General features: G+C 33.6%; 2 protein-coding genes across 2 annotated transcripts; one reads left to right on the forward strand and one right to left on the reverse strand.

The window, feature by feature from the left end:
• Nucleotides 1–683: 683 nt before the first annotated feature.
• On the reverse strand, nt 684–2832 carry CLE21 (CLAVATA3/ESR-RELATED 21). The gene is made up of 3 exons (XM_088877921.1): nt 2688–2832; nt 1764–1816; nt 684–1197 (listed from the first exon to the last, which is right to left on the reverse strand). The coding sequence occupies exons 1-3, from the start codon at nt 2830–2832 to the stop codon at nt 874–876; spliced, it is 522 nt and encodes a 173-aa protein (XP_088734047.1). The 3' UTR covers nt 684–873.
• Nucleotides 2833–7794: 4962 nt separating this feature from the next.
• TBL5 (TRICHOME BIREFRINGENCE-LIKE 5) lies at nt 7795–11745 on the forward strand. Its single transcript, XM_011071636.3, has 5 exons — nt 7795–8706; nt 10097–10289; nt 10482–10675; nt 10804–10959; nt 11130–11745. Exons 1-5 carry the CDS (start codon nt 7910–7912, stop codon nt 11464–11466), a joined length of 1677 nt encoding a protein of 558 aa, XP_011069938.1. The 5' UTR covers nt 7795–7909; the 3' UTR covers nt 11467–11745.
• The last annotated feature ends 463 nt before the right edge of the window (nt 11746–12208 follow it).

Here is a 12208-nt window from a genome sequence, read left to right on the forward strand (position 1 = left end):
GTTGGGGCAAAAAGACAAAAAATTAAAACAATTGAATTCAATTTTCTCTGCTGCTGATGCATACAAATTCAATGCCATTGTCCCATCAACACCTAATTAATAACGAATCAAAACTAACTTCTCTTACATATCATCATTCAACTTTTTATTTTTTTTTGTCTATATATGTGTATATATATATATATGAGGTTAAATACAATTTATACGTGTAATATGTGATTAAATTATCCTCTTATGTTTTGGAATATGAATCAAATTATCCCCTGTGTAAATTATTTATAGGGAGATAATTTGCTTCATTTTTCAAAACACAGGGGACGATTTGCTATTTTTTCTCATGAAGAATTTTTTGCTCATTTTTCATATAATAGGGGATAAATTGCATTTTTCTCTCTATATATATGTATATGTGCCATCAGAAAATATAATATAATATAATAAAATAAAATCAAGATAATTATATATATACCATTATTTAGACGTCTTTTTGCGAAAACTTAATCTTGATTTGATTTTTGGAATCCAATGGGTCATATAACGAAAGTAATAATAGTTACGATATTCTAACTGAAAAAATTATTTATTTAACTGAACAATCGCGTAATAAGTTTATTTCAATAAAAATTAATAGACCAACACTTCTTGATGATCAATACATATATATATTTATGTTATATATATAAGGGCCTCAAAATAATGATCATAAATCATCATCGACGTCTGGCCATAATTCACTACATATATAAAAACAACAACCACAAGGGCAAGAACAAATTCACTAAAATATATATGAAAAATAGTTAACACAAAGCAAAGCGCCCAAGAACACAGAAACCAACTGAATTTAGCAAGTTCTTGCAGCATGCATCTCTTCTACCTGTTGTGCAAAGGGTTTGATCCGGTCGGGACGAAACGCTTGTCGTCGTACCTGTTCTTGCTGGAGGAGTACCGAGCGAAACGCAGCTGAATTGAGTTTTTGTTGCCCGCAGGATTATGATCAGATGAAGGCATGTTTGGTTCATTGTTCTGATCATGATGAGTTGGAGGGAGGAAGAACCCTTTTGCCTGCACAGGTTTTGAGCCTATGCTGCTGCTGATCATGATCAGAATGATCTGAAGCTGGAGAACAACAAGTAGGAGAACATGAGAAATTCTCATTCTCAAATTTGTGCTAGAAATGAAGGGCTGAAGATGATACTAAAGAATATGTTCCAACAATGAGATATTGTATAGTATATAGTTGAAAGTGACCAAGTATTTAAATCACGGTCCAAGGGAACCGACTTGGAGCATGATCTAATATTACATTTTGGTCAAATGTTTTTTTTTAATCAAAAGGGTAAATTTATAATATCACTATAAGAAAATTGAGTTTTCGCTACATTGTAAATGACCACGACTTAAAAATCATAATAAATAAATACTATTAATCACGGATAAATAAAATCAACTCCAAAATTTAAATTTTTACCACTGTTAATCAATATTCCCCATGATATTTAGTTATAGTCAAAATACTTGTCACAGTTTGATCATGACTAATATTTTGGCCACACTTGCAAAAATAACGGCTAATAATCGTTACGAAGTCATATTTAATTTGTATTTATTACAATTTTCTTCTTTTAACTATAGTAATTATCATTAGTATAAAATCATATTTTTTTTTCCTAGTAAATCTTGTATGGAACAGTTGATGGGCTGTTGTCTATTGTATCTGTTCAAAATTCTATTGCAGCAAAAAACTTGAACAACCTCCAAACATAGGAGAATTCTACAAACCACTCAAAATTTCGGAACGAACTTGAAGCACGACCTAATGTTATATTCCGGTCAAATACTTTATTTTACAAGGATAAATTTATAATTTTAGTATAAATAGTTGTGGATGCTGTCTGTTGTAACAGTTCAAAATTTTACTACAATAATGAACTTGAACAAATTTTTCAAAGGGATAATACAGTTTTGGTCCTCATATATTATTATTAATTCGTTTTCAATCCCTAAATATATTGAAGTTCTGTTTTAGTCTTTCAACTTTTAAAATATTTACAGTTGCGGTCCTTAGACCTAATTAATAATATTTTACCCTTTCAAAGAAAACATATATATAGTCCAACTATCTTTCTCCTATATTTATAATCAGGCCCAACATGTTTTTAAAAATAAAATTAAGCCTCCATAAATTCATACATTTTTTTGACCGTCTTATTCCCAGGTATTCCAAATCCTCGGTATCTTCAAGGAATGTGGTCGGAGAAAGTCCTGTAAAACCGAGAACTTGGAATACTCCGGGAACAAGGCAGTGAAAAAAGGTATATATAAATTTATGGAGGATTAATTTTATTTTTTGAAGCATGTTGGGCCTAATCATGAGCATAGAAAAAAGATAGTTGGACTATATATTTTCTTTGAAAGGGCAAAATGATCATAATTAGGCCTAAGGAACAAAACTGTTAATATTAAAAAATAAAGAATTAAAATAGAATTTCAATATATGTATGGACTGAAAACAAATTAGTGACATTTATGAAGACCAAAAGTGTAATTATCCCACCTCCAAATGTAGGAGAATTTTGCGAACCACTCAAAAATTTGGCACATTTTATTTGAAATATATATATATATATATATATAATTCTTCTACTTTTTTCATTTTACACAGATAATATAATTATTTGTTTTGCAGGTGTCCAAGAAGGGAATGGGGGTGGGGGGGGAGGGGGGCAAAAGGAAACAAGTTTTTGCAGGTTTAAAGGCATTTACTATACACAGTGGAATTTCTGATGCATCCAACACCTCCATATCAGAAACCCCCTCACCAAACTGCATTAATTGCTTTTGAATTCCACTGGAGAGCTGACAAAAAAAAAGAAAAAAAAAAAAAGACAGGAAACAGAATTGACAACCTGGGATTTTAGTTAGTAAAAGAGACTTCATTTCTCTGTGCTACAATATTGCCCATGCCTCCTTATATATGCATGTATGGCAGGGTCCCAATGCAGGCACCTGACAGTGCAGGAATTTAATAACAAAGAAAAGTTTTGCTATCAAGAAAAGGGGAAAAAGAAAGTTAAAAAAGAGAAGAAACTGAGGGTTTGTCCTCTCAAATTGATATATATAATAAATATTTTCACATAGGAAAAAGATCTTGTCCATAGGGAAAAATTAACTTTGTCTAGATTCTTGCTGAATTATATGCTTACATCAGCTACCCTGCATTATGTGAAGAAACCATGATTTGGTCTTTTTCATTATTCACCTTAATAATGTAGCATGTGATAATATAGGTGATCAAAAAGTTAATTAGATTGATTATTATATAATTTATAAGTACGATTATTTTAGTTGTAATATCGAATTATATGGATAAAAAAAAATTTTGTATGGTATTTTTTGTCGTGTTTTACTTACATTGCTTATTATGCATGTTATGGGCAAAGCCCATAGGTCTTTCATAATCAATAAAATTTGCCGTGTATATAGTGACTACTGTGAAACTGATTTTGGAGGGTTGGTTTAAAATGTTCTAAGTCGAGAGCTTTCGAGATAGAACCTTGAAAGTTTTATAAAGACTTACACTAAGCAATATATTCATTTGATGGGTGTCAAGTTTAATTTCATTGGCGACAGATGTTTGATGTTTATGCATTTTTAGTGGGTGAATGACAAAGGGTTCTCGAGCGAACTAAATTGACTCGCAAGGAGTTGTCTTATGGCAGCATTTTTAGTGGGTGAATGACAAAGGGTTCTCGGGCGGACTAAATTGACTCGCAAGGAGTTGTCTTATGGCAGCTCGTGGGCTTTATCGGTACGACTTGAACTCTTAAATTGCAAAAGTATAGGATTTAATCCTAAAAACTTGAGAGGGACGACTATATCTTGGTTTTGGTAAATGTGGCTGTGTTTTAACATGATCATCATAAGTATCGTAGTTCCAATTCAGCGTAACATGTATGGAGAATAATGAGTTCCAAGATATAATCCATCACGCTCATCATGAGAAGATAGTGAATTCCTACATACTTTGATGTGTGTTGTTTGCCTGAAAAACTGTGGCCACAACAGATGATCAAATAGGATAGTGGGTTTCCTATATATGTTGATAAAGGGAGAACACTATTAGAGTTTATACATAAATGTCCAGAAAAAAGTGGGAGCCTATTAAAATTTTTATGTCCTAGACTAAGAGCGAAAAATTATGAAGAAAGAACCGTACCCATATGGTACTCGCAGACTTACAAGTTCACGGATAACACAAGCACAAACTTATGCTTTCAATATTTCACCTAATTTTAAGAGGTTGAAACCTTTAATTGAGTGCGCTAATCAATAGTGTTTTCTCAATCTCTCTATTTGATAATTAGAAGTTATTCTGATCACCTCTAGTGAGTTCGAAATATCTAGCAAGCAATCAAATAGTCCCTTTGATAGAGGTGGGGAGATACAATTGGGGAGCATGTCTTCTTCGTCTTGCGTGAATGTAAGAAGGATTCCAACTTTTGGAGAAAGAACAAACAAGTGAAAAGTAAATTCAAATTTAATTTTTAGCAATTTTGTTTAATTTTTAATTGATCACTTTATGTTTGTTATTGAGTGCTTGAACGTCTGAGAATAGGAAATCAATCCCATTGTTTTTATGTTTTTTTCTTATTTAATACTTTCCTTTGCATTTATTGAGTCCTCGACCCATACTGATCCTTTCAACATTTTGGCTTAGTACGAATTGATCATTTTTATCGTAAGATTTGTGTGTAATATAGAATATGATTTCTAATATCTTGCTGGCCTATTCCATGATAGAGATTGAAATCGAAACTAATCAAATTGTTTGTGACAATGATGGAGGGAAAAGCCATCGAAAATAAAATTGACATTTTAAATAAGGACGATAGAAAGGAAGACCAAATATTTATATAGTTGCACACTTTTGTTAAAGGGCTAAATACATTTCACACCTTTAGAGTATATCTAAATTTTATTTACCCCTTAAAGTATAAAACGTAACAAAACGATCCTCTTACAAAATAATTTAGTATTAATGGAACAAAAATAACTGTGGTACTTACCCCTATTTTTTTTCATTACCTCCCTAAATTAAATAGATAGTAAATTAATTCACACAGAAATTTATGTATAAAAAGATAATAGTTAAGAATATATAATAAATTAAAAAAAAAAAAAACTCGATCTAGGACCAGGTGGTCCTGAGCCGCTGGGCTGGTCCCAGGTATTGATTGGACTGGGCCGGTGTTGGGTTCAATGAGCCCATTTTTTTACTGGTTCAATCCGGTTATGAGTTGGGTTAGTCTAACTCGGTCCACTATGCATCTTAACGTATAGTCAATTGATTGCAGGGTAAATTGAGTTTTTGTATCATCCACCCACAATTAAATGCATTGTGCAGTATAAATAGGCGTCGAAAACATTGTAAGAAAGGACCTTTTGGTTAAATTCAAGATGAGAGATCTTTAGCTTGATTTGCCATGTTTTTGGAGTCAAAAGCTTCGATTGCTTACCTCTGATTTATTCTCCATCAATTTTATACACCTTATGGGTCAAGTTGAAAAACTCAACATGTATTGGATGTTTTTTGCAATGATGATCGTACCAAGTCGATTATAAAATCTATATTATTGAAGCATTCTTATGAGAATCTCAAAACCTAAAGAACACTAACATACGTCTTGAGTGTTCACATTAGACAACGACGATCATATTATATCAAGCGTGAAATTTATATTATTTTAGCTCAGTAAGAGAGTTATTTAGGTATCGCTTTATAACTCAAAAAACAAAAAAAAAAAAAAAAGAAAAGAGATAGAGTTATTTAGGTCTTTTTTCTTAAAAGATGTGATACATCCCTATCACTTAGTATATTTCCAATCGAATTGATTATTTTGTTGTGGAAATATATAAATAACACACAATTTTGGTGGAAATATAGGCATAATCACATACTATATATACCGTGACATGTGATTATAATATTTGTCGTGATTAAGAATTATGATAAAAATATTTGTTACGACTTATAATCATGACAAAAATATATTTTATCGTGGATAATTACATTTTTTTATTAATTTTTATTTAGTCTTAATTAATAATAATTATTTATCACGAATTTAATCATAATCATTAAAATTATAAGTAATAATAAGTTTTCTTCTAATGGTCATAATATATAGTGAAATGTCTATTTCATATCCAATTGGACAAGAGTCATGACCAATCCTATTACTTTTTGTCTAATAATCATTAAATAATTGAATTTGTCCCTTTGAAACTGTAATGATACCAATAGTTGTGTCGGCAACCCCAAAGCTTAAATCACGACCAATATAATTATCTATATTTGATGTATTTAAAGAAATAATATATATATATATATATTTATTTATTTCAAAAAAATGAATATTATTCTCTATGACGATGACAACATATAGGGAAAAGTATTATTTTAGACTGTTAAATATGTCTAATTTTAATTTTAGTCCGATAACTACGTCCATTTTTGTTTAGGTCCAGTCACTTACGAAATTATTTACTTTTAGTCATCTGGCAGATTTTCGGACAATTTTACCCCTATGAGTGCATATGGACTAAAACTATATTTCAAAAATTGCATAGGGGTAAAATTGTCCGAAAATCTGTCAGAGAACTAAATGTAAGCAATTTCGTAAGCTACTGGACCTAAACAAAAATGGACATAGTTATCAGACTAAAATTAAAATTAAGCATACTTAACGGATTAAAATAATACTCTTCCCTAATTATAAACATGGATATTTTGGATCTTCAGACTTTTTTTTGCTGTATTTATGTGTGTAGGCCTGCATGCATGTGACCTGCTCAATTGGAGTTGCCTGAAATCCCAAAATGTTGAATTGATTATTACCAACTTGATATATGGTCGCAATCAATCTTGAGAAACGTTGTTGATCGGATTTTAACTCTATGGATATGAAATTTTGAGTTCGAATCCTGTTAAATATACTAGTAATTTGTTATACGTTCCATGAACGAGCAAAATATATATATTATTTAAAAATTAATTTTTATTATTTCAATTAAATATGTAAGCAAATAAATTAATATTAGATTTATGAAGAAATAGTGATAAAAATAATGATATAATATTAATGGGAAACATATATACATGAAAATTACAAAAAAAAAAAAATTGTAAAAAATACACACATATTTATAATATTGGACGAAAACAGAACTATAGCGGACGTGCCGCGTCACTTATTAGTTTGTATAAATAAATATTTATAGAAATTATTAATATTTGCATTAAATTAAATACAAGACAACTAATAAATTCCCCAAATTATAATTTTCGGTCTTGCCAATTAGTTCTTTCTCATTTGGAGGCACTAGACAAAAATAAATCCTGCACAAGGGGTAATATTAATATTCCAAATTTAAGGCAACAAGTATAATACTTAGTTAGAATAAAATAAATTGATTTATTAATGATATCTTTGATCATATCCTATTAAATAAATTGCAAGATTGCTCCCACTGCTACAATTATTGTAGGGGAAAGCTTATGTTATTTTATTTTTTTAAAGTAAAAATAATAAAATTATTTTTTTTAATTAAATCGATTGTAGTTTTCAATATTAAATATTTATATCTTATTATTAATAATAATTATATATTAATAATTAATATTAAATAATTTATTATTATAGTTAAAATAAAATAACGTCCCACAGTTATAGAATTGGAACCAATCATAAATCGCAATTTGAACTAGACTCGTTGGTGTAGGGAAAGCTTATTGGGAAATGGCAATTGGCAGCTGCCGATTCACCCCTTTCGGCTGCATTACCAAACCAAGCAAGAAACTGTAATAAAAAAAAGCAGAAAATCTGAACATGTAATTCTCCCTCATATGGCAACTTCGTCCACATCTGCCTTTTCCAGAAAGAGAAACCGCTGCCAACTCTCCGTACTACCTCTGCTGCTTCTTTTCCTCGTCTGCTTGTTCTTCTTCAGCAGAAGGGCTCTCGAGTCCAAGGTCTCCTTATACAGGGATCTCATCTCTCAAGCCCCTGTACCGCTCCTCCCGTCTCCGCCGAGATCGGCTGAGTTCAGTGAGAAATTTAATGATTTAAGACAACCTGTTCCATCAGGTTCTGATCGTGGTGCCAGTGTGGATGGAAATAGTACTGTCCCCCCTGGATTGTCTGCTCCTGGATATGAAGGAGAAGAGAGTAAAGAGGAAAGAAATGTGCCCGTTTCATCAAAATCTGATCTTGATGGTGAAACTACTGAGAATTCGACAGGGCAGGTTATTTCGCCGGAGGCTGAATCTCAGGGCAATTTTGAGGGAATAATTGGTGCACCCGTTTCGGAAAATGGGAAAACGGCGGCCCCCGTTTCATCAAAAGATGATCTTGATGAGAAGACCAGGGGAAATTCTGAAATTCTTGGCGTCAAGGAAAAGTCTTTCGAGGAAGCCGTTTCATCAGGTACTGAAGCTGGAGGTGTTATTGACAATGCTATAGCAGAAAAGTTGGGGAATTGTGATATTTACAAGGGAAAATGGGTGAGAGATGAGGGTTATCCACTTTACAGACCAGGGTCTTGCCCATATGTTGATGAGGCCTTTGATTGCCTGAGCAATGGAAGGCCTGACTATGGCTATCTGAAATGGAGATGGAAACCAGATGACTGTGATCTTCCCAGGTTTAGTATGCTATTCTTCTCTTTATGGGGATTAAGACGTAATTAATTATACTTTAGCAACAATGACTTTGGTTATTCTTTGTTCATCAAGGTTTATTCTTTTACTTGCATTTAGTATGGCCAACTTAATTAAGTAGTATTAGAAATTCAGGGAGGAGGTCAGACTAATAGTGTTAGGTATTGTTTAATTGTAAGCCCGTTTGACATTATTTACTTACTAACTTGAGTAATGAATTGGGTCAGGTGTTGTCTTCTCAGGTACACCCTGATAGAGTAAATTTTGACTGATTATTAAGGCAGTGGATTAATTTCATTTTGCAGTTTAATTTAGACTGCCGATGAACAGAAATTAAGCTAAAAGGACAGTCTCATCACTTAAAAGTTGAGTAGGTGCATCTATGAAGGGAAAACACTTTTAGTATGTGCTGGTTAGATTGAATACAATATCAGAGTCTCTGATTTGCTTTGTTTGACGTTTTGATGTAAAATTAGATCGATGCAAGCATAATGAAGTGTTTATAGGTTGTTATGGGAGACATGATCTTCTGTTGGATCCTTACCCAATCCCACGTCAATTATCACATCAGCAGGAAATTTTCTAAATCTATGGCAGTAGTGGAAATTGAGGGCCTATAATTTCCCACAGAAGGAATAGTTTGAATTGAAAATGGTATCATGAGGTGAACAAATGTGAAAGTCTTTGGTCCATTTACGAGCTAAAAGTTTCCACTTGAACTAAAATAATGTCTTAGAGCTCTTTGTTGGGCGAAATCATGAGCAATATCCTGTGCTTATTTCTCAGTTGCTCTCAAAATTTCAACCTTCTGTTGTATCACGAATGTGTGAAAAGTCCTTCCGTGTGCTTGCAGAGGCAGGTCAGAGGACTGAACTAATGCCAGTTCTGCGCAGCTTAACTCTTCCTAAATGACCTTAATCTGAGTGAGAATAGTTGCTGATGTTGCCACCTGGATCTTAGAATGAGACAGCCCTGTTTTAAATTGCTTAATCCAGTCCTTCATATTCTTTATATTTAAAATACCTGTATACTTCTTTTGAAGATCTATTATGTAACTTTCTTCTTAACTCTGTAACCATAAGCAGCATATGATCCTTTAACTTGTTAGAAAATTAAATAAACATGTCGCCTAGTAAACTTTGAAGGGCTAAGTTAATGTAACGAGTTAAGACACAATTTCCTGATGCATCAGTGATTTTGCTTTGAACGATAGATATTATCTGAATATCTTTGTTATATGGTGGAAATCTCACTAACATCTAGAATCACAGTGATGTCGTGCTTAATGGTTATCTTTCCTGGGGTTGGGTTTTATGATCCCTCATTGATGCTAACATGAATATTGAATCTATGGCTACTTGACGGCTTGTGTAGGTTTAATGCGACAGACTTTTTGGTGAGACTGAGAGGAAAAAGGCTTATGCTGGTAGGAGACTCTATGAACCGGAACCAGTTTGAATCCCTCCTCTGTCTTTTACGTGAAGCTCTACCTGATAAGAGCAAAATGTATGAAGTCCATGGGTATAAAATAACAAAAGGAAGAGGCTTTTACATTTTCAAATTTGAGGTAACCTCAAGTGGAGGCTTCGTTCATTTTCAAATGTTCCGATTCCTGTAAAAGCTTATATGATTCCTTTTATAATAATTGGGTTGGGAATAGTGGATTCAACTTCAAACTCCTAACTGAGGACGTAGTTTGTGAGAGAGTTTCTCTACGGAAGGCAACAAGAGTAACGCTGGTTGTTGAACTGCTGTGCAGGATTATAATTGCACAGTGGAATTTGTCCGGTCGCATTTCCTGGTTCGGGAGGGGATTCGTGTCAATGGACAAGGAAACTCTAATCCGACTCTATCAATAGATCGTGTTGACAAGTCGTCTGGTCGTTGGACGAGAGCCGATATTCTTGTGTTTAATACAGGGCACTGGTGGACACATGGCAAGACCTCTAGGGGGTATGTGGGACAGCAACTCCTCACCAAATAGATGTGTTGTGTCCTGAGTTATGTGCATCTCAATTTTGTAACTCCTAACGTCTTTCAATTTGCCTTGCCGGCAAAACTGATATGGACTGTTCATGCAGTAAAAACTACTATAAAGAAGGTGAGTACATCTATCCTCGATTTGATCCTGTGGAAGCGTATAGGAGAGCCATGAAGACCTGGGCTACATGGATAAAAAAAAACCTCAAACAAGACAAGCTGGTGTTTTATCGTGGCTACTCAACTGCTCATTTTAGGTACTGTTTTGCGTACTCAGCTTTAGAAATTATGACACATTTGATATGACGGAAGGAGCCAAGAATTTCCCATGTTCACTGCATCAATATGTGTACTCATTCTACCACTCAGGAGGAACTAAAAATCACTGAAAAGGACAATTTTCTTACACGATATTTCTATATAACAGAGGTGGAGCATGGGATTCAGGCGGAACATGCAACGGAGAGAAGGAACCTGTAGTAAACGGGACTGTTCTGGATAACTATCCTGAAAAGATGAGGATTGTAGAGAATGTGATCAAAGAAACACAGGTTCCCATTGTGCTTCTAAACGTCACACGACTAACCAACTACCGCAAAGACGGACACCCTTCTGTTTACGGGAAGAACGTGACCGGCTTGACGAAGATCTCTACAAAAAGGCAAGACTGCAGCCACTGGTGTCTTCCCGGTGTTCCTGATGCCTGGAACGAGCTAATATACACCACACTGGTTGCCAGACAAACGTCGCCTCATAACCAGTGATATCTTCAGTTACTTGTGCACATTTCTTTGGTCACAACGCCAGACTAACAGTTAGATGTCGTTTATAGGAACGGATGTAAAACTCTTTGGCTCATAATGCAAATGCCATAGCTATAGTAGTTTTTACTCGGAAAAATACACGCTCTTGCTCGTGGAGATACGGCTGCAGTCGCAGTTACGGCAAACGTTGATGATGTGTATGTATGAAAAAAAACTAACTGTGAGGTGGTGATACAAGAATTGATTCTGAGAAAGGGGTAACTATTTCAACCAAAGCAACATGATGGTGCTGAGATTATTTTCTATTCTTAGTATTCTATAATGAGAAAGTTCATATATGGTATTTTTCATGTTGATCCAAAAAGCCTCGAGGAGCGTAGTGATCCATGAATTTCTTCACGTTTCGATAACATTCTACCTAGTTATATACATATGGCTTATTCATATACCCGTTTTCAAATTTTGGCTTATTCAAACTTATGAATGACAATAGTACGGGTTTGGATGGACCTGAGACCCCCTGATAAGGAAAACCCGCCTTGCCACTCGGCCCGTATAGCTGCGCCAAACCCATTCCACCTCTGATTTGAAGAATATATTCAAATAATACATTCATCTCAATAATTAATTTTTTTTTTGTATCTAGCTAGAATGAATTATATAACATAAATAATACATTCAACTATTTTTTATTTTTATATTTCTTGTATAGAGTTAGATATATGCAAAATTATTTACGAAT

Source organism: Sesamum indicum, linkage group LG2 (genome assembly GCF_026168435.1).
Source record: "Sesamum indicum cultivar Baizhima isolate 11 linkage group LG2, ASM2616843v1, whole genome shotgun sequence".
Classification (NCBI taxonomy): domain Eukaryota; kingdom Viridiplantae; phylum Streptophyta; class Magnoliopsida; order Lamiales; family Pedaliaceae; genus Sesamum; species Sesamum indicum.